This window comes from Dendrobates tinctorius, unplaced genomic scaffold, assembly GCF_039654945.1.
Source record: "Dendrobates tinctorius isolate UK_male_01 unplaced genomic scaffold, ASM3965494v1 ptg000134l, whole genome shotgun sequence".
NCBI lineage: Eukaryota > Metazoa > Chordata > Amphibia > Anura > Dendrobatidae > Dendrobates > Dendrobates tinctorius.
In genome coordinates, this window is record NW_027361802.1 from 14,672,596 (window position 1) to 14,691,559 (window position 18,964).

General features: G+C 38.9%; 1 protein-coding gene across 1 annotated transcript in view; it reads left to right on the plus strand.

The window, feature by feature from the left end:
* The window catches only part of LOC141048334 (transmembrane channel-like protein 2-B), a 198,415-nt gene that overhangs the window by 121,611 nt on the left and 57,840 nt on the right, over positions 1-18,964 (plus strand). The window contains exon 17 of the mRNA XM_073543816.1: positions 12,296-12,535. Coding sequence (XP_073399917.1) covers positions 12,296-12,535 — 240 coding nt within the window. The remainder of the gene's footprint in view (positions 1-12,295; positions 12,536-18,964) is intronic.

Here is an 18,964-nt window from a genome sequence, read left to right on the forward strand (position 1 = left end):
CTCCCTCTGCTCCCTCTGGTGGTTACTGAGAGTAGTGGAGCTGGCCAGTTGGATGGAGGTTCTCCACCTGACGATGATAATTGGGAATCTGGGATTGCTGGCTGGGAGCATATAATGGAGCTGGCTGCTCTTGAAGGTTGCTGGTGATTTTTTCCTCTCTGTGTGTTTGGAGCTCTTTTGTCCCCTTCCTGATCTGTATGTTCAGCTAAGTGATTCTTTTGCTAATCCTTTGCATCTAATCTGGTTGTGTCTTTTTTTGCTTTCTGTTTTGCTGTTTCGGTTCAGCGTGCTCCCTGCTGGGGGCAGCGCTGGGCCCTGCCGCATATGTTGCAGCTTATTCAGTCTCCTGTTATGTTAGTATCTTTTTGCTTGCTGCCAGTTTATACCAGAGTGCTGATCTAGCGGGGGTGAGATCGTGTGATCTCAGGTTTTTTTGTATATCAGAAGTGTTGGACTTCTTTAGGGTTTTGTGTGTGATTGCAGACAGTATCTTTTTCTTTCCTGTTCTGTCTAGACAGCTTGGGCCCCACCGTTTGCTCAGTCTGATCTCTGCCTGTGTTTGTGTCTCATCTTGTCTCACCAACAATATATGTTTGGGGACTGTCTATTCCTTTGGGGATCTTCTCCGGGGCAGTTTAGATTTCATCTTTCTGTCTTTAGGCTTAGTTAGTCCTCCGGCTGTGACGAAGCATCTAGGGCACCGTAGGAACGCTCCACGGCTACTGCTAGTTGTGTGGATAGGATCAGGGGTCTGCAATCTGCTTAGTTACCAACCTCTCTGGTCTTCTGGTGGCTTAGCCTGTTCCTGCCATCCTCCTCAGTGACCCATTCATAGCAAGAGTCCTCCTGGAGGATTACACCCACAGTGGTTTCTCTCCTGGGTTTGAGGGCAAAAATTGTATCTAAGTTCCCACACTGCCACTCAAATTACTATGAGAATAGCTTCACTTATTATATAATATTCCATATCAATGGCCTGTTTTAAAGAAAAATAATTAAAAAAATGAAACAGGAGACAAATAGCAAGGCTAAAGATCAACCTTTATCTTTATGTACTTACTCTTCCTGAAGGGAAATAGCAAAATTTAAACCTTCTTCAGGATTATTGAATGGGATATTTTTACTTTTATACCCGAGTAGTAATTTAGTGGGGAATCCCCATCTATATGGAATTTCCAAATTTGTAATCTTGGAAGTGGTTTCTCTGAAGGCTTCCCTAGCTTCCATAGTAGCAAAATCAGGGAAAATCTTGATATGTGTGTAAGGGGTTGGGAAAGAGCCCCTTTCTCTAATGAATTTTAGCATCTTTTCTTTTATCTCAAAAAAATGTAAGTGCAGGATGATGTCTCTCGGCTTGTCCGGGTGTATACTTTTCGGACGTGACAAGCGGTGAATCTTATTGATAGTAAGCTCTAACTCAGTCAGAGATGGGGTAGCCTTTTTAAACATTGCTTTAGTATAGTTTGAAAGTTCGCTTTGCAGAATATTTTCTGGAATTCCTCTAATTATTAAATTGTTCCTTCTGCTGCGATCTTCCAAGTCAGTTAACTTAGATTTCAAAGATTGAATTTCTGCCCTCAGGTCCAAGTTTTGTTTTATAAGGGAGTCTGTTTTATTTTCCACTGTTAGAATTCTATTTTCATTTTCTTCAAATCTTTGAGTAAAATGTTTACAAACTTCTTGTAGGGTTTTATTTTGTGTCTCAAAACCGATTCTTATAGAATCATTTAGGGATCTGCAGAAATTTTTCATAAATCCTTTGGTGTCCTGTCTCTCTGAGGTGAGGAAATCATCATAGTTAACAGAGGAGAAAGTCGGTTGTCTGTTAGTGCTTCTGAGGATTTATCCCACACGAAAAGCCCTATCTGAGTCTGTTGTTATAGATTTTTTTCCCGATCGCCCGGACCTTTCCTTTTACCTGACTTTGAGAGGTCTATTTCTTCCTCCATTCCTGCATTTAATATGTAATATTTAGTTTTGTTCCTATTCTTATCTTCCATTATGGGAAGAAGAAGATCTATGTGTGTTTTGGGGGTTAAAATTGTTTGATCATTACCTTCTTTCAAAATTCTACTATATGAAACAGTAGAAGGATTATTAGTCTTTGTTTCCTCTCGTTTTAGAGGAGACCTTGAATTGATAGGGCTAGTTAAATTAGGAAAATCCTCTAAGGACTTTGAATACGGTAGATATGTGGAGTCTCTTGATTTTTGGTTCTTACTAATGGACGGTTCATTTTTCTTATGAGAAGATTTAAATTTAACTCCTCCTGTGTCCATTTTGTTTGTTTAATAAACTCTCAAAACTAAAAGAACTATTATCTCCGCCGAGATAAGTTATAAAATTCTAGAAGAAATTATATTCACTAAGGGGTTGAAACAAAAGCGCAATAGGGTCTTATCCGGGTAAAATGTACAAATACTGAAAGTATTATACTCACCTTCTCAAAGAGAAAGTAAAGCCTGCATAGTAAGTCAGCCTGCTGCACGTCCAACGGTCCACAGCGGAACCGCACCACAGTTCAATAAGGAATAAATTCTTGGACTTTAAGTGCGCTGCCAGACAGATTCAATAACCACACAAGGTTAAAAAAGTTAACCCTTTAATCCCTACGCGTTTCGAAGCATAACGCTTCTTCTTCAGGGGTTGATACATGACTACAGAGAGCTGTCATCGCATTTATACATACAAGATTCAAATTTGGCGCCCTCAAAGACACGAGGTGCGCCGAAAAGGTCAAAGATCAAAATAATTCAAGCGTCAAGAGTTCATAAAGGTTAAACATTCCCTAATTAAAAAATAAATCTTTATTATATTTTGCAGATAAAAGAAGAAAAAAAGAAAAGAAAAAAAGGAAAAAAGATGATAAAAAATGAGGGAGAACGGGAAGAAAATGAACCCACGACGTGAGAGCAAGAAAAAAGATCAAAGTCCAGCGAACACACCACTACACCAAGGAGAGTGCACGAATTTAGAAAACAAATTATAATCCAACAATCGGAATGAATCTCCGAAATAAATATTTGTAAAAGTGATAATTAAATGCTACATGCATATGTATGATTAAAAATACGCTAAAAGGAATTAATGTATAGATAATAAATAAAAATAAAAATAAAAATAAAATTATAAAATGTGTCACCAATTATTTTATTTCAAATTCCTTGAGAAATCAGTGGCGTGGGCCAATGGGCAAAAAAACCACAAGCAGAAGAAACCAAGATCGCATACCGCAGAAGGGGAAAAAACAAAAAAAGAAGCAATACTTTAAAGAATTAAAAATATATTTTATATTGTATATGTATTAAAAATGAGAAACTATATAACGAGGTCCACTTAAACATGAATTAATTAATATAGAAAAAGAAAATCTGTATGCAAGCAAAAATTAAGAACAGAAAAACGCATTATTGATTTTATTTCAGAAGTCTATTTGGGATACGAGGTTCTAATAGCATGAACCAGACCAACAGAAAAAAATTGTATGAAACGAAAAAATGAAAAATAAGGATCATAAAACCAAGGGAAAGTATAGAGAAAATTAACACCTTAGTTTCCAGAAAAATGACACATTGCATTAAATATAAAAGAAAAGCACGATATGTAAAAATTAAAAATTGCGTCAACGTGCATACATGAATAGATAAAAATATTATTATAATATGCAAAAAAAAAAAAAAAAAAAACGTGTAATTGGTGGAATTATTCAAAAGAAGACAGGATTTGAAAAGCATATACCCGATTAACCAAAATAAATTAATGAAAGGTTATAGTATGTATGGGTGAGATTAACCCATTGTGTGGGTGTAAAAAATTGTGCTGGGAAAAAAATATATATACGTTATGTTAGAAAAATTTTTTTTATTATATATATATATATTGGAAAACGATTATACTATTGCGTATTTGTGAAAAATATGAACATATGAAAAAAGAATGAAGATGAAAATGTGTCTATGTGAAGAAAGATTGGGGAACATAGACCCGAATAAGCGAAAATAAAATAGCAGAAAGCGAAAATGTGGGGGAAATTAACCCATCACTCCAAATGAAAAAAAGGGAAAGGACCACGTGTGTGAAACGTGAAGGAGAGGGATACACACCAAAATCACAGTGTATGGAGAGACATGAAATCAAAAATTATATAATGAAATTGTACAATGAAAATATATAATAAAATTGTACAATAAAACTCATAAATATATCTGATTACAGAAGACAATAAATGGATTAAACAATTAGTGGAAGTTACAGATAACAGAAAAAAAGAGAATATCAAAGAAACACTTCAGAAATTTCATTTAACCCATTATGTTTCAGAGTGTTCAACCTATAAATCCAGAAGATTTCTTTCCTGTTTAGTTGTCCCATCCTGTCAGGATGGTTAAAGGGAATCTGTTCGATGGGACTAATCTTTAATCCTTGAGGGTTTTTGTCATGTTTCAATAAGAAATGTCTAGATAGACCATGCAAAAGAAAGCCCTTTTTAATATTGTGTCTATGGGAGTTCATTCTAAGATGTAGCGGTTGTGTGGTTCTGCCAACATATTGTCTCCCACAGTCACACTCAATTAAATAAATAACATATTCAGAAGTGCAATTAAGGAAATCACGGATAGGAAAAGATTCATCTGTAGTAGTGGACCTGAAATATTTCATTCTATGTGTAATGTTACTGCAACAAGCACAATTTTTCTTTCCGCTACATCTTAGAATGAACTCCCATAGACACAATATTAAAAAGGGCTTTCTTTTGCATGGTCTATCTAGACATTTCTTATTGAAACATGACAAAAACCCTCAAGGATTAAAGATTAGTCCCATCGAACAGATTCCCTTTAACCATCCTGACAGGATGGGACAACTAAACAGGAAAGAAATCTTCTGGATTTATAGGTTGAACACTCTGAAACCTAATGGGTTAAATGAAATTTCTGAAGTGTTTCTTTGATATTCTCTTTTTTTCTGTTATCTGTAACTTCCACTAATTGTTTAATCCATTTATTGTCTTCTGTAATCAGATATATTTATGAGTTTTATTGTACAATTTTATTATATATTTTCATTGTACAATTTCATTATATAATTTTTGATTTCATGTCTCTCCATACACTGTGATTTTGGTGTGTATCCCTCTCCTTCACGTTTCACACACGTGGTCCTTTCCCTTTTTTTCATTTGGAGTGATGGGTTAATTTCCCCCACATTTTCGCTTTCTGCTATTTTATTTTTGCTTATTCGGGTCTATGTTCCCCAATCTTTCTTCACATAGACACATTTTCATCTTCATTCTTTTTTCATATGTTCATATTTTTCACAAATACGCAATAGTATAATCGTTTTCCAATATATATATATATAATAAAAAAAATTTTTCTAACATAACGTATATATATTTTTTTCCCAGCACAATTTTTTACACCCACACAATGGGTTAATCTCACCCATACATACTATAACCTTTCATTAATTTATTTTGGTTAATCGGGTATATGCTTTTCAAATCCTGTCTTCTTTTGAATAATTCCACCAATTACACGTTTTTTTTTTTTTTTTTTTGCATATTATAATAATATTTTTATCTATTCATGTATGCACGTTGACGCAATTTTTAATTTTTACATATCGTGCTTTTCTTTTATATTTAATGCAATGTGTCATTTTTCTGGAAACTAAGGTGTTAATTTTCTCTATACTTTCCCTTGGTTTTATGATCCTTATTTTTCATTTTTTCGTTTCATACAATTTTTTTCTGTTGGTCTGGTTCATGCTATTAGAACCTCGTATCCCAAATAGACTTCTGAAATAAAATCAATAATGCGTTTTTCTGTTCTTAATTTTTGCTTGCATACAGATTTTCTTTTTCTATATTAATTAATTCATGTTTAAGTGGACCTCGTTATATAGTTTCTCATTTTTAATACATATACAATATAAAATATATTTTTAATTCTTTAAAGTATTGCTTCTTTTTTTGTTTTTTCCTTTTTTTCCCCTTCTGCGGTATGCGATCTTGGTTTCTTCTGCTTGTGGTTTTTTTGCCCATTGGCCCACGCCACTGATTTCTCAAGGAATTTGAAATAAAATAATTGGTGACACATTTTATAATTTTATTTTTATTTTTATTTTTATTTTTATTTATTATCTATACATTAATTCCTTTTAGCGTATTTTTAATCATACATATGCATGTAGTATTTAATTATCACTTTTACAAATATTTATTTCGGAGATTCATTCCGATTGTTGGATTATAATTTCTTTTCTAAATTCGTGCACTCTCCTTGGTGTAGTGGTGTGTTCGCTGGACTTTGATCTTTTTTCTTGCTCTCACGTCGTGGGTTCATTTTCTTCCCGTTCTCCCTCATTTTTTATCATCTTTTTTCCTTTTTTTCTTTTCTTTTTTTCTTCTTTTATCTGCAAAATATAATAAAGATTTATTTTTTAATTAGGGAATGTTTAACCTTTATGAACTCTTGACGCTTGAATTATTTTGATCTTTGACCTTTGCGGCGCACCTCGTGTCTTTGAGGGCGCCAAATTTGAATCTTGTATGTATAAATGCGATGACAGCTCTCTGTAGTCATGTATCAACCCCTGAAGAAGAAGCGTTATGCTTCGAAACGCGTAGGGATTAAAGGGTTAACTTTTTTAACCTTGTGTGGTTATTGAATCTGTCTGGCAGCGCACTTAAAGTCCAAGAATTTATTCCTTATTAAAATTCTAGAAGAGACACGTCTAGAAATAATACATATATCTCCAAAAATATAGAATATATGCTCCAGCTAGGGCTATTCCCTCTAAATATAACTTATAAGAGAATAACTATTAAAGAGGGAAAAAAATGAAACTAAATATAACAAATACTACAAAGTATAATAGAATATGTTTGAATCAAATCTCTTATAATGCTATAGAAATATAAATCAATATTTAGCAAAGATTGTAGAATCCCTTTAAAGTAGTTTACATATAACCATACAGAAAGATTATTGACAGCAGGAAATTGGCATGAGCTATGCTAAGAAACCCCTTGTTTATAATATTAGGAGCAGGACTGAAAATATTGCCAATACAGCAACGATAACTAAATCCTGTCTCTTGAAATATTATAATATCTGAAAGCAGAACGTATTCTGCCTCTTTGCATAGGAAAACTATTAATAGAAGATATATAAATACCAGATAAAATCTTCAGACTGTCCCAAAATCTCTACTAGATAGCGCTGTATAATACACTCACTGGCCACTTTATTAGGTACACCTGTCCAACTGTGTGTTAAGACTTAATTTCTAATCAGCCAATCACATGGCGGCAACTCAGTGCATTTAGGCATGTAGACATGGTCAAGACAATCTCCTGCAGTTCAAACCGAGCATCAGTATGGGGAAGAAAGGTGATTTGAGTGCCTTTGAACGTGGCATGATTGTTGGTGCCAGAAGGGCTGGTCTGAGAATTTCAGAAACTGCTGATCTACTGGGATTTTCACGCACAACCATCTCTAGGGTTTACAGAGAATGGTCCGAAAAAGAAAAAAAATCCAGTGAGCGGCAGTTCTGTGGCCGGAAATGCCATGTTGATGCCAGAGGTCAGAGGAGAATGGGCAGACTGGTTCGAGCTGATAGAAAGGCAACAGTGACTCAAATTGCCACCCGTTACAACCAAGGTAGGCAGAAGAGCATCTCTGAACGCACAGTGCGTCGAACTTTGAGGCAGATGGGCTACAGCAGCAGAAGACCACACTGGGTACCACTCCTCTCAGCTAAGAACAGGAAACTGAGGCTACAATTTGCACAAGCTCATCGAAATTGGACAGTAGAAGATTGGAAAAACGTTGCCTGGTCTGATGAGTCTCGATTTCTGCTGCGACATTCGGATGGTAGGGTCAGAATTTGGCGTAAACAACATGAAAGCATGGATCCATCCTGCCTTGTATCAACGGTTCAGGCTGGTGGTGGTGGTGTCATGGTGTGGGGAATTTTTTCTGGGCACTCTTTGGGCCCCTTGGTACCAATTGAGCATCGTTGCAACGCCACAGCCTACCTGAGTATTGTTGCTGACCATGTCCATCCCTTTATGACCACAATGTACCCAACATCTGATGGCTACTTTCAGCAGGATAATGCGCCATGTCATAAAGCTCAAATCATCTCAGATTGGTTTCTTGAACATGACAATGAGTTTACTGTACTCAAATGGCCTCCTCAGTCACCAGATCTCAATCCAATAGAGCATCTTTGGGATGTGGTGGAACGGGAGATTCGCATCAGGGATGTGCAGTCGACAAATCTGCGCCAACTGTGTGATGCCATCATGTCAATATGGTCCAAAATCTCTGAGGAATGCTTCCAGCACCTTGTTGAATCTCTGCCACGAAGAATTGAGGCAGTTCTGAAGGCAAAAGGGGGTCCAACCCCTTACTAGCATGGTGTACCTAATAAAGTGGCCAGTGAGTGTATATTTAGTGGTTTGTTATTTAACAATAACAACAGTAGTTTATTATATTTGTAGGGTGGCAATTGAATACTAATATAGATAAGTAAGTTCACACTTAGTAAAATAGACTTTCAGCCTCCTCAGCGCATGTAATCCGCAGATTTCTAGGGCTCACGCTGATGCACGCTTGTAAATGCCCAAACAATCTTCAGTACCTTGACGTCAGAAGAAGGGATTCCTTGTAAGACTACTTTCACACTTCCGGCTTTCTGAATCCGGTGCCCTGTGTCAAAAATTTGCAAAACCGGATCCGGCGATCTGAGTCAACGGATCCGGTGTTTTCCCCATTGAGTTACATGGGTGCCCCATTGCACTGCATACACACGTGGCGCATCCGGCTTGTGCAGTATCCGACAAAAAGTGACGCTGCGGTGTCAGGAAAAAACTTGACATGCAACTTTTTTTTCCTGTGCCAGACCACTTTTTTAAACAGGCTTTTTTTGCCATGAATATTAACCCAGTAAGTGGCGACAAAAATCTCACTCTCGCTCTCCCTCTCTCCCCCTCCCTCTCCCCTTTCCAGAGTCCTATTACTTTAAATTCAGACATTGGTAACTGAAAACGGATCCGTCAAAAAAAGGATCCGGTGCATCCGTTTTTTCTCAAACGGAAACGGATCCGTTTTTTTAATCTTAGCCGAATGGCAGCTAACGTCAAAAAACTAAAGTGTGAAAGTAGCCTTATAATCCACTGGCAATGCTTCTGTTTGGCAGGCTTCTAGGGATCTCACTGATATAACATATGTAGATGCCCAAATAAGAATCTTCAGATCCTTGACGTCGCAGGTAGGGATCCCCTTAACCAATGACAGCTTGTCTTATAAAAAGCTTCACTTCAGGGAGTCCCTAACTTCTACTGTGGCGACTCTGTCCAAATAATAGTCTACACTGATATCACACTAGGAAACTCCAGTCAGCAGAATGGGACTCCCCATATATTTGTGCCCACGTCTAAAAGAGTATAGTAGCCTCTTGTACCTCGTATATACTATATAGCAAGAGCTCTTATCACCCAAAAGAAAAAGATGATAAACTTAAGCAAACACTGGGCACCAGGTCTCCTTATCTGCAGGCAGTGCAGAGGGAATCCCCATCTCAGCAGCTCTCCTCCCCTGCTAGTTTCTTCAGACCTCAGCACAGGTATACCTCACTCCAGAGACCCAGACTTGATCCCAAATTGTCCAAAAGAAGTAAGTGAGTCCCACGATGTCTTCTACAGGAGCACCAATCTTCGCTTCAGCTGACAGCTGTTCACCGGGAAGTCCCTTGGCTCAGCATCGGATCCTGTAGGGACTCCACAGGAATGTCCTAATATGGATCTTCAACAGCTTACGTCACAGGCAATGCAGAGGGAATCCCTGCCTCTGAAAATCTCTTGCCCCGCCATCTTCTATCGGCTTTATCTCCGCTGTGCCTTGCTTAAAAAAACAGTTTTGATCTTAAAAAATTCCTTGGAATAAGCATATATGCCAGAAACAAGAATGAAACAGGACCCAAGTCCAGATCTTCTCTGGTAAAAGGATCCTGTCGCGTACACAGTCAGGCACAGATCTTCTAACCCACCGGCTTCTGTAGATAATATTTGCGATACGCCTCGTTCCAGAGACCCGATTTTGGTCTCAAAATGACAAAAAAGAGCAAGTCTGATAAAAAATAACAAAAGAAGAAGGAACCGTATCTTATTTCTCTCTATTTAAAAGTCTGTTGCACACATACGTCTCCTGCTATGTCCGGTTGCGTTACAGCACTGCCGGCTCCACAGAGGCTCCACTCCGATGTGCCCCGACCAAATGGACAAATTTCAGTCCCAAAGCATTTAAAAAATAAATCCTCACCATCCACGGATGTTCTCTGTGCTAATCCAGGCACCCGGTCTTCAGAAGCAATGGTTGTATAAGCTTCTGCCTCTGTGGAACTCTGCAGGGCCTCAACCACTGGCTCTAAGAATCAATATCTTAAGTAGTTCTTGTCTGAGTTCCATAATCTTGGTGTCAGATTAAGCAGTCCAATATAAGGAGTAGTTCTAAATAGAGTAGAAGAAGCCTCTTGTCTGCCTTAAAGTCGCTTTGATGAGTAGCAGTGCAGGAGCTCAGGCCTCCTGCGTCCTCACATACCAGAGCTCAGGCCACTCCCCCCTCATTCTTAAAGTTCCAACCTTTAATATTCTAGGTAGAATAAACATCCCTAGCCCAATAAGAAACTAAGCCTTCTACTGAATAATATCCACAATCAGGAATTGTGCTAATGCTCCCTAGTATGAACACTGGTTGTCATGTTGCAATCAAATCTCCTAATGGGTTTGCTGTTCCAAAAACAATATTTATTACCTTTCCACAGGATACTTGCTAAAAGGTCCCAGAGTCCCTTGTACAAAATAAACATTAGTGTAACCACCATTACTACAGACAGTGAATTCTCACAACCCTTTTATAGGGTATTTCAGGATTCATTAACAACTTCATGACATGTTGATTTTCAGTTTTTTTTTCTACCCCTCTTCTAAGGGCCATAACATTTTTATTTTTTTGTTAACACAGCTGTTGTCAGGGCTTGTTTTTGGCGGGAAGAGTTGTACTTTTGAACAACACCATTTATTCTACCACATAGTGTACTGGAAAACAGGAAAAAAATGTCTTTTTTTTCATTCACTGTTTACTATATGGTAAAAGCTGACCTGCCAATATGACTGTCCAATACCAAATATGCATAGTTTTTTTTAGTTAAGCGGTGGAAAAATTAAAAAATTTGTAAAAAGAAAGAAAATTAAAATGGAAATGGCAGTTAACAGTAAGAATAGAGGTTAAGATAAGATCTGGAAGACCAAGAAATATTTGTGAGAGCTGCTCATAGGACTGCTAGAGAGGCAAATCAGAACCCCCACTTGACTACAAGAGCTTCAGAAACATTTAGCAGATACTGGCGTTGTGGTTCTTTGTTCTACTGTTCAGAGACACCTGCGCAAATATAGCCTTTATGAAGGTCATATTTGCGCCATCAGAAGAAAACCTCTTTGGCATCCTCACTGAGAAATTAATAGTCAGAAGTATGCAAAAGAATATCTAAGCAAGCCTGATGCATTTTGGAAACAAGTCCTGTGGACTGATGAGTTTAAAATAGAACTCTTTGACCACTATGATCAAAGAAAAAAGGGCACAGATTTTCAGGAAAAGAATGGCACAAGGAACATTTCCTGGGTAGAGGGAAGAATGGATTCAATTAAATTTCAACAAATTCTTGATGGAAACATAACACCATCTATAAAAAAAAAGTTGAAATTGAAAAGAGAATGGCTTCTACAAATGGATTGTGATCCTAAACACATGTCAAAATCCACAATAGACAACATGATTGGTAGTAGTCCAAGCAGTATGGCCCCTAGCGATGATACATTTATCACATATCATTTGGATAGGTGATATACTGTATATCATTTATAGTACAACTTGGAATTTGTCATTTTTCTTTTCTGATGAGATGACTATGGTGGTGCACTCCCTCAATCTTTGTCCAACCTAATTACACCATTTACCTTCTACAGTACTTGTTCATATCTGATTATGTGTGTGTTCAAATCAAATACCCTTCTGTATGTACAGTAAGTCATAAAAGACTACACGATTGCCACATCTTCGTTTACAAGTAACTCTATTAGGACCTTAAAGACTCTATTAGGACCTTAGAGATAACAATTGATGGAATATGTGTCTTACTTGTAAAGGAAGATGTGGCAATCTTTGTTTTCTTTTATAGCATCAATGATTATTAATTATGTAACAACAATTCTTTCAATTACCAACAGGATGGGAACATTTTATGCTCCAGGACTGATCGTTGTAAATGTACTGCGACTCCTGTCTTCTATGTACTTGCAGTGCTGGGCGGTAATGAGCAGCAACGTTCCACAGGAAAGAGTATTTAAAGCTTCAAAGTCAAACAATTTCTACATGGCCCTATTATTACTGGTACTGTTCATGAGCTTGTTGCCTGTGGCATACACAATAATGACTTTACCCCCATCATTTGACTGTGGTCCTTTCAGGTAACAGATCTATCTATCTATCTATCTATCTATCTATCTATCTATCTAATATCTATCTATCTATCTATTCATCCATCATCTATTTATCTAACTATCTATCTATCTATCCCATATCTATCTATCTATCTATCTATCTATTCATCCATCATCTATTTATCTAACTATCTAGTTAGAGCAAATTTGTAAAAAAACAAAATGGCATATAGATATAAACATAAATGATGAATAGAAAATAGAGCTATATATAATATATGTGGATGTGCCTATAGATAATGGTGAAAACCATTCGGATTAACCAAAACAACCAAGAAAAAATATTGAGAAACGGTCAAAAAATATTTAAGTTATTTAAATTAAGGGACAGTTATTGGGATAAAAGTTGCCTTTATTACACAGTGTAGGGAATGTGAAGGCACAGAAGGTACTCACAACAATAAAAAAAAATACATGACATATAAACAGATAAATGCTCTCTTCATTTATTACTTGAATAAATGACATTGTAACTCAAAAAGTGCAAGCAGCAAGGAGATTAGATGTACAGCGTGATGTGGAGAATATACAGTATATGTATAAGTTCAGATAATTAGCACATTATTGAAGATGAACCTGGTGTCCATTAGAACACAGGATCAATTGTGTCCAATAATCTCCAATAAATGATGTTATATATCAAAGTATAATTACACAGAAAAAATATATAAAACCATGTGTCTCTCGAAAGAATGTGTATGAGGACTTAGGTAGATAATCACCTGAAATAGATCATAAATACATAAATCTAAATTAGTCCATAAAAATTATTGGACTCTTCTGGTGCACGTGATCCATCTAGACACAGTGTAATATGTCAGAATGAATAACTGATCAGATCCTGCACCTATAATCGAGTTATTTAGCAAGTGGATCAATGCTGTATATTTCAACATAAATATACATGGGTATCAATCATATATACAAGTAAAGTATCATGGTGTAAATCAACATTCCAATAAGTGATGAGCTGTTGAGCATGGCACCAAACCCGATGTGCGTTTTGAACCAGAACTTCACAAAGTTAATTAATACTGTACAAACTGTTAGGGATGGCAGAACGCACTAAATATAAATAATAGGAAGTGCGTTCGCCGCCCGGGGTCCACCGTGCAGTAGGTGTAACAACCGCTGCTGAGTAATGGCGGACTCGCAATATGGCGGTATACTGCGCTCGGGTTAAACTTCACCCGAGGTGCACAGAGCAGACTCTGTTAAACTTACAGAGGCGCTTTAGTATCAGTAAAGCATAAATGCCGAGCCTGTTAGCCTCACAGGTGTCAGCTGGCGTGCACACACGGTATATGGTCACAGGACACGGCCCAAGGCAGAGGTCGGTGTCCGTCTTGACCTACCGTGTGCGGCGTCGCTACCGCGGATGCCAGTAAGTGCTGCTAAGTGCAGCGTGGCGGCAACTACTGCCGCTGTATGATAGTGCCGTGAGGCATGACACCATCAGACGCTAGTGTTGAGGTGCGGTAGGCACAGTGGCGTATGGCTTGCCACTGACTGGCGCTGACTATCCTCTAATTCCCTATCCACATGCGTAATATCCAAGGGTAGGGGTTTCAAATGAGTCAGTCACTAGAATCATACATCCGTCACCATTCACACATCTAGCAAATAATGTCTATACTAGCACATGGGCGAGCGGCCATGAGGGCCTTTTATAGCCATGCGCTTCCGGGACCTTCCAGGCCTCTGGGATGGGCCAATCAGATCAGGACAAGGACCTGAGCACGTGACCCCCGATCTCCACTGGGAGATCGTCTCGTGGGCATGCCCAGTAGCGCGAAGATAGGACATAGCCTCTGGAGTGGTTTCCTGCAAAGCAGGTTGTGCTACCATTGCTGGTCCAGAGGTGACAGCAATATCCAGACCCAGAGAGCTGGTCTGAGCAGGGTGCCTGGATCACCGTGATTGCTGTGCAGGTCCCTGAGCGGTCGGAAGGGAATGGGAGACCACTGGATGTATGGCTCTGGATTCCTGCTGTGCAGCTGCAGGAATCTGACGCCTAACACAAACATACAAATGGGGTCACATAATTAGAAGAGTGACTCATTCACAGCAAAATTGTAAGAGTGGAGTATTAGCATCCTATAGATAGTACTGCACTTGTCTGTGTGTAAAGCCCACTTCTCACATAGCGAGATCGCTGAAGCGTCACTGATTTTGTGATGCGACCTCGCCAGTAATCTCACTACATGTGACACGCAGCGGCGACCGGCTACCCCGCCGGATATCGCTAATCGAACTTGAATGTCCTGGGCCATTTTTTTCGTCGCCAGCGCACAGCGATGCAGAACTCAGGGACACAGGCGGGAATCGTCTGAAAAGCTGCTATGTGAAAAGGTACCAACGACCGCCGAGGTCGTTACACGGATCGCCGTATTGCTGCTGCGTCGCTGAAGAGATCTGCCTGTTTGGCAGCTTACTAGCGACCATTTAGCGATGCATCAGCAATCCTTGCCAGGTCGTATCGTTGTCAGGATCGCTGGTGCGTCGCTAAGTGAAACGGGACCCTAAGGGTATGGACAGTGATTGTCATTTTCCATCCCTTGAAGATAAAGATCTCGCAAAGTTAATAGTGTCATGCGGTTTTGTGCATGGATTTTGATATGTGAATTGTGAACTATGTCATGTGTTTTTAGAAGTTTCACGTGTACTAATGCACATTGAGTGTGTGAGTACTGTAAAGGTAATGCCTAGTGTGAGTAACATACACTCCAGCATGAGCATATGATAAGCACATGATAAGACATAGAATAGGATTTAGGACATAAGATACAGTGTGAAAGGTATTGTAAGTGTAATATGCTTAGTGCATACTGTTAGAAGATAGTTAATGTAGTTAAGTAAGTGAAAAGTTAAGTCTGCCCAGCAATAGACTGCTGGGGCAGGCAGAGTAAAGAGACAGGTAATTATTGGTCTAGCCCACAGTGGGAGGAGATAGGGCCAGTAAAAGGGAACCGCTTCCTGGTTTAGTCAGTTACTGAGAGAGTTTGTTGGTGCCAGTGACAAGATCAAGTTCAAGGTGCAGTGAGCTGAAAGCATTGACAGCACATTTTGTTCTGAGTGGTATGTGACCTTACAAAACTCCCTGCTGACATTCTTGACATGTCCAGAGCCTAAGGCTCGATACAGGTGCTATGTAGAGCACCTTCACACCTTCCAGACAGTGGAAGATGGACATTGAATCACGTGAAGGAAACTTAATGGTTTTCGGAAGTACTGTGGGGCCGGACAGGAAATCCCTGGTAAGTTTAGGGGTTAGGGTTAGTTTAGACTGAACAAAATGAAAACATGAAAATGTACTGTGCTATGGACCTAAGCAATGGAAAGGGTTGTGCCCAATATTGCATGGTTTCTTTATTTTGAAAATGGACAGTTAAGTGAACTTTTTTATTATAAAATGAACTGGGTGTCCCCTGATGTGTGTTCGGGTGTTCCTGAGGATGGAAGCCAGAATGCAGCGGAGTTCTGCTGCATGCAAGTGAGTGTAACGCACCCTACACAAGATATCACACTGGCAGTCTGCTAAAAACTAAAGTCAATGCATCGTAGAGCATCCTTTTGTGGCAATTACAGATGCAAATTGCTTTGGATAAGTCTCTATGAGCTTTCCACTTCTTGCCACTGGGATTTTTGCCCATTCCTCAAGGTAAAACTGCTTCAGCTCCTTAAAGTTAGATGGTTTCTTCTGGTGAACAGCAATCTTCAAGTCTGACCACAGATTTGCAATTGGATTTAGCTCTGGGCTTTGACTAGGCTACTCCAAAACATTTACACATTTCCTATTAGCCCATTTGAGTATTGCTTTAGCAGTACGCTTTGGGTCATTGCTTTGTTGGAAGGTAAACCTCCATCCACGTCTCAAATTACTGACAGATGGAAACAGGTTTTCCTCAGGAATATCATCCATCTTCCCTGTCCCTGTTGCTGAAAAACATCTTCACAGCATGATGCTGCCACTGCCATGTTTCACTGTGGGGATGGTGTTCTTGAGGACATTATAGAATCTTAGAATCATAGAATATTAGAGTTTAAAGGAACCTCAAGGATCATCATGTCCAACCCCCTGCTCAATCCAGGATTCACTAAACCATCTCAGACAGATGTCTGTTCAGTCTCTGAATACTTCCATTGAAAGAGAACTCACCACCTCTCAAGGCAGCCTGTTCCACTCATTGATCACCCTCACTGTCAAAAACATTTTTCTAAGATCTAATCTGTATTTTTTCTCTTTCAGTTTCATTCCATTGCTTCTTGTGTTTCCATGTGCAAATGAGAATAGGGATGATCCCTCTACACTGTGACATCCCTTCAGATAATTGTAGATATCTATTAAGTCTACTCTTAGCCCTCTTTTTTGCAAGTTAAATATTCACAGATCATTTAACCATTCCTCGTAGCACATATTTTGCAGTCCACTCACCATCCTGGTAGCTTTTTTTTTTTAACTTACTCCAGTTTTTCAATGTTTTTTTTTTATGTGGTGCACAGAACTGAACACAGTATTCCAAATGAGGCCTGTAGAGGGATATAATTACTTCACATGATCTAGAATCTATGCTTCTCAATACATTCTAGAACTGTGTTTGGCTTTTTTGCAGCTGTATCACACTGTTGACTCATGTGCAGTCTGTGATCTATTACAATACCCAAGTCTGTTTCACACGTTTTGCTGTAGATTCTGTAGATGCAATTTTTCTTTTTCCTGCCCAGCTGTAGAATCTTGCATTTGTCCCAGTTAAATACCATTCTATTAGTCGCTGCCATTGTTTGAGCTTATCTAGATCCTTCTGAATCGTTTCTCAGTCTTCTTTAGTGTTAAGGCCCCTTTACATTTAGCGATGCACCAGCAATCCCGACCATGATATGACCCGGTCAGGATCGCTGGTGCATCGCTAAATGGTCGCTAGTGAGCTGCCAAACAGGCAGATCTTACCAGCGATGCAGCAGCGGTCAGTGGTCGTTACTTACCTGTCAGACATGGCGATGAAAACGTCCTCCCGCCCGCGTCCACGCGTCGCTCGTCGGCGCCAGCAGAAAGCCCAGCAGGAAGCAGCCGACGAGAAATGGACCTGGATGATCTTGCGCGATCAGCGATAGCCAGCGGGGGAGCCAGTCGGAGGTAAGTATCACGCATAGCGATATCGCTAGCAATATCGTTGCTGTGTCACAAAATCGGTGACGCTTTAGCGATATTGCTAGCGATATCGCTATGTGTAAAGCCCCCTTTAGCCATCCCTTCTAGCTTTGTAACGTCTGCAAATTTGATTGCTTTATCTTCAGTTTCCTTATCTAGATCATATATAAAAATGTTGAACAACACTGGTGCCAGGACAGAGCCTTGTGGCACCCCACTTGAAAAACTCTTCCAATTGAATGTACAACCATTTATTACCACTCTTTGAGTACAATCAATCAGTCAGTTATTTATCCACCTAACCGTTGCCTTGTCAATCTCATACTTGGTCATTGTTTAATAAGGATAGGTTGAGCTACTTTATCAAATGCTTTGCTGAAGTTGAGATATACTATATCTACGTCATTTCCCTGATCCACTCTTTCAGTGATTCAATCATAGAAAGAAATTAGATTAATCTGGTATGTCAAATTTGCTACAAACCCATGCTGGCTCTTAATTGCTGTATTCTTATCCAAGTATTATAAACATGCTGTTTAATAATTTGTTCAAAGATCTTTCCTGGTATAGAAGTAAGGCTCACTGGAATGTAAATTCCTGACTCCATCATTTGCCCTTCTCCAATCTTCTGGAACTTCTCCTGTTCTCCAGGATTTATCAAAGATTTTGTCTAGTGATTCTGCAGTTTCCTCTGCTCTTTCAGAACCCTAGGATGTAATTCATATGGACCAGAAGATTCAAATTCATTTAAATTAGGTAAGTGGTCCCTCACCATCTCTCTGTTTCTAGATAGTGTGGATTATTTTATTGTTTCCATGGCACAGTGAAGATCAGTTGATGTTACATTTGTTTTCTTAGAGAACACAGATGCAAAATAGGAATTTGGAAGTTTGGCCTTCTCAACATAATTTTTGACCACTTCACCCTTTCATTTCGTAAAAATCCAAAAAATCTTTGACTTTTCTTTTGCTTTTGACATACCCAAAAAGTTGGCCAAAATCTCACAATACATGACCCCATCCATCCTCCCTTCAATACACTGCATTCGTCATGTCCCCTTTACAGAAAAATACCCCCAAAGTATGATGTCTCCAGCACCATTCTTCATGGTTGGAATGTCATGCTGGAAAACTCAGTCACCACCCATATTCAATGCTCTTACTGAGAAAAGGAGGTTGTTGGCCAAAATCGGGCAGTCTTCCACATGTCTTTTGGCAAACTCAAAATGAGCTTTACAATTTTTTTGT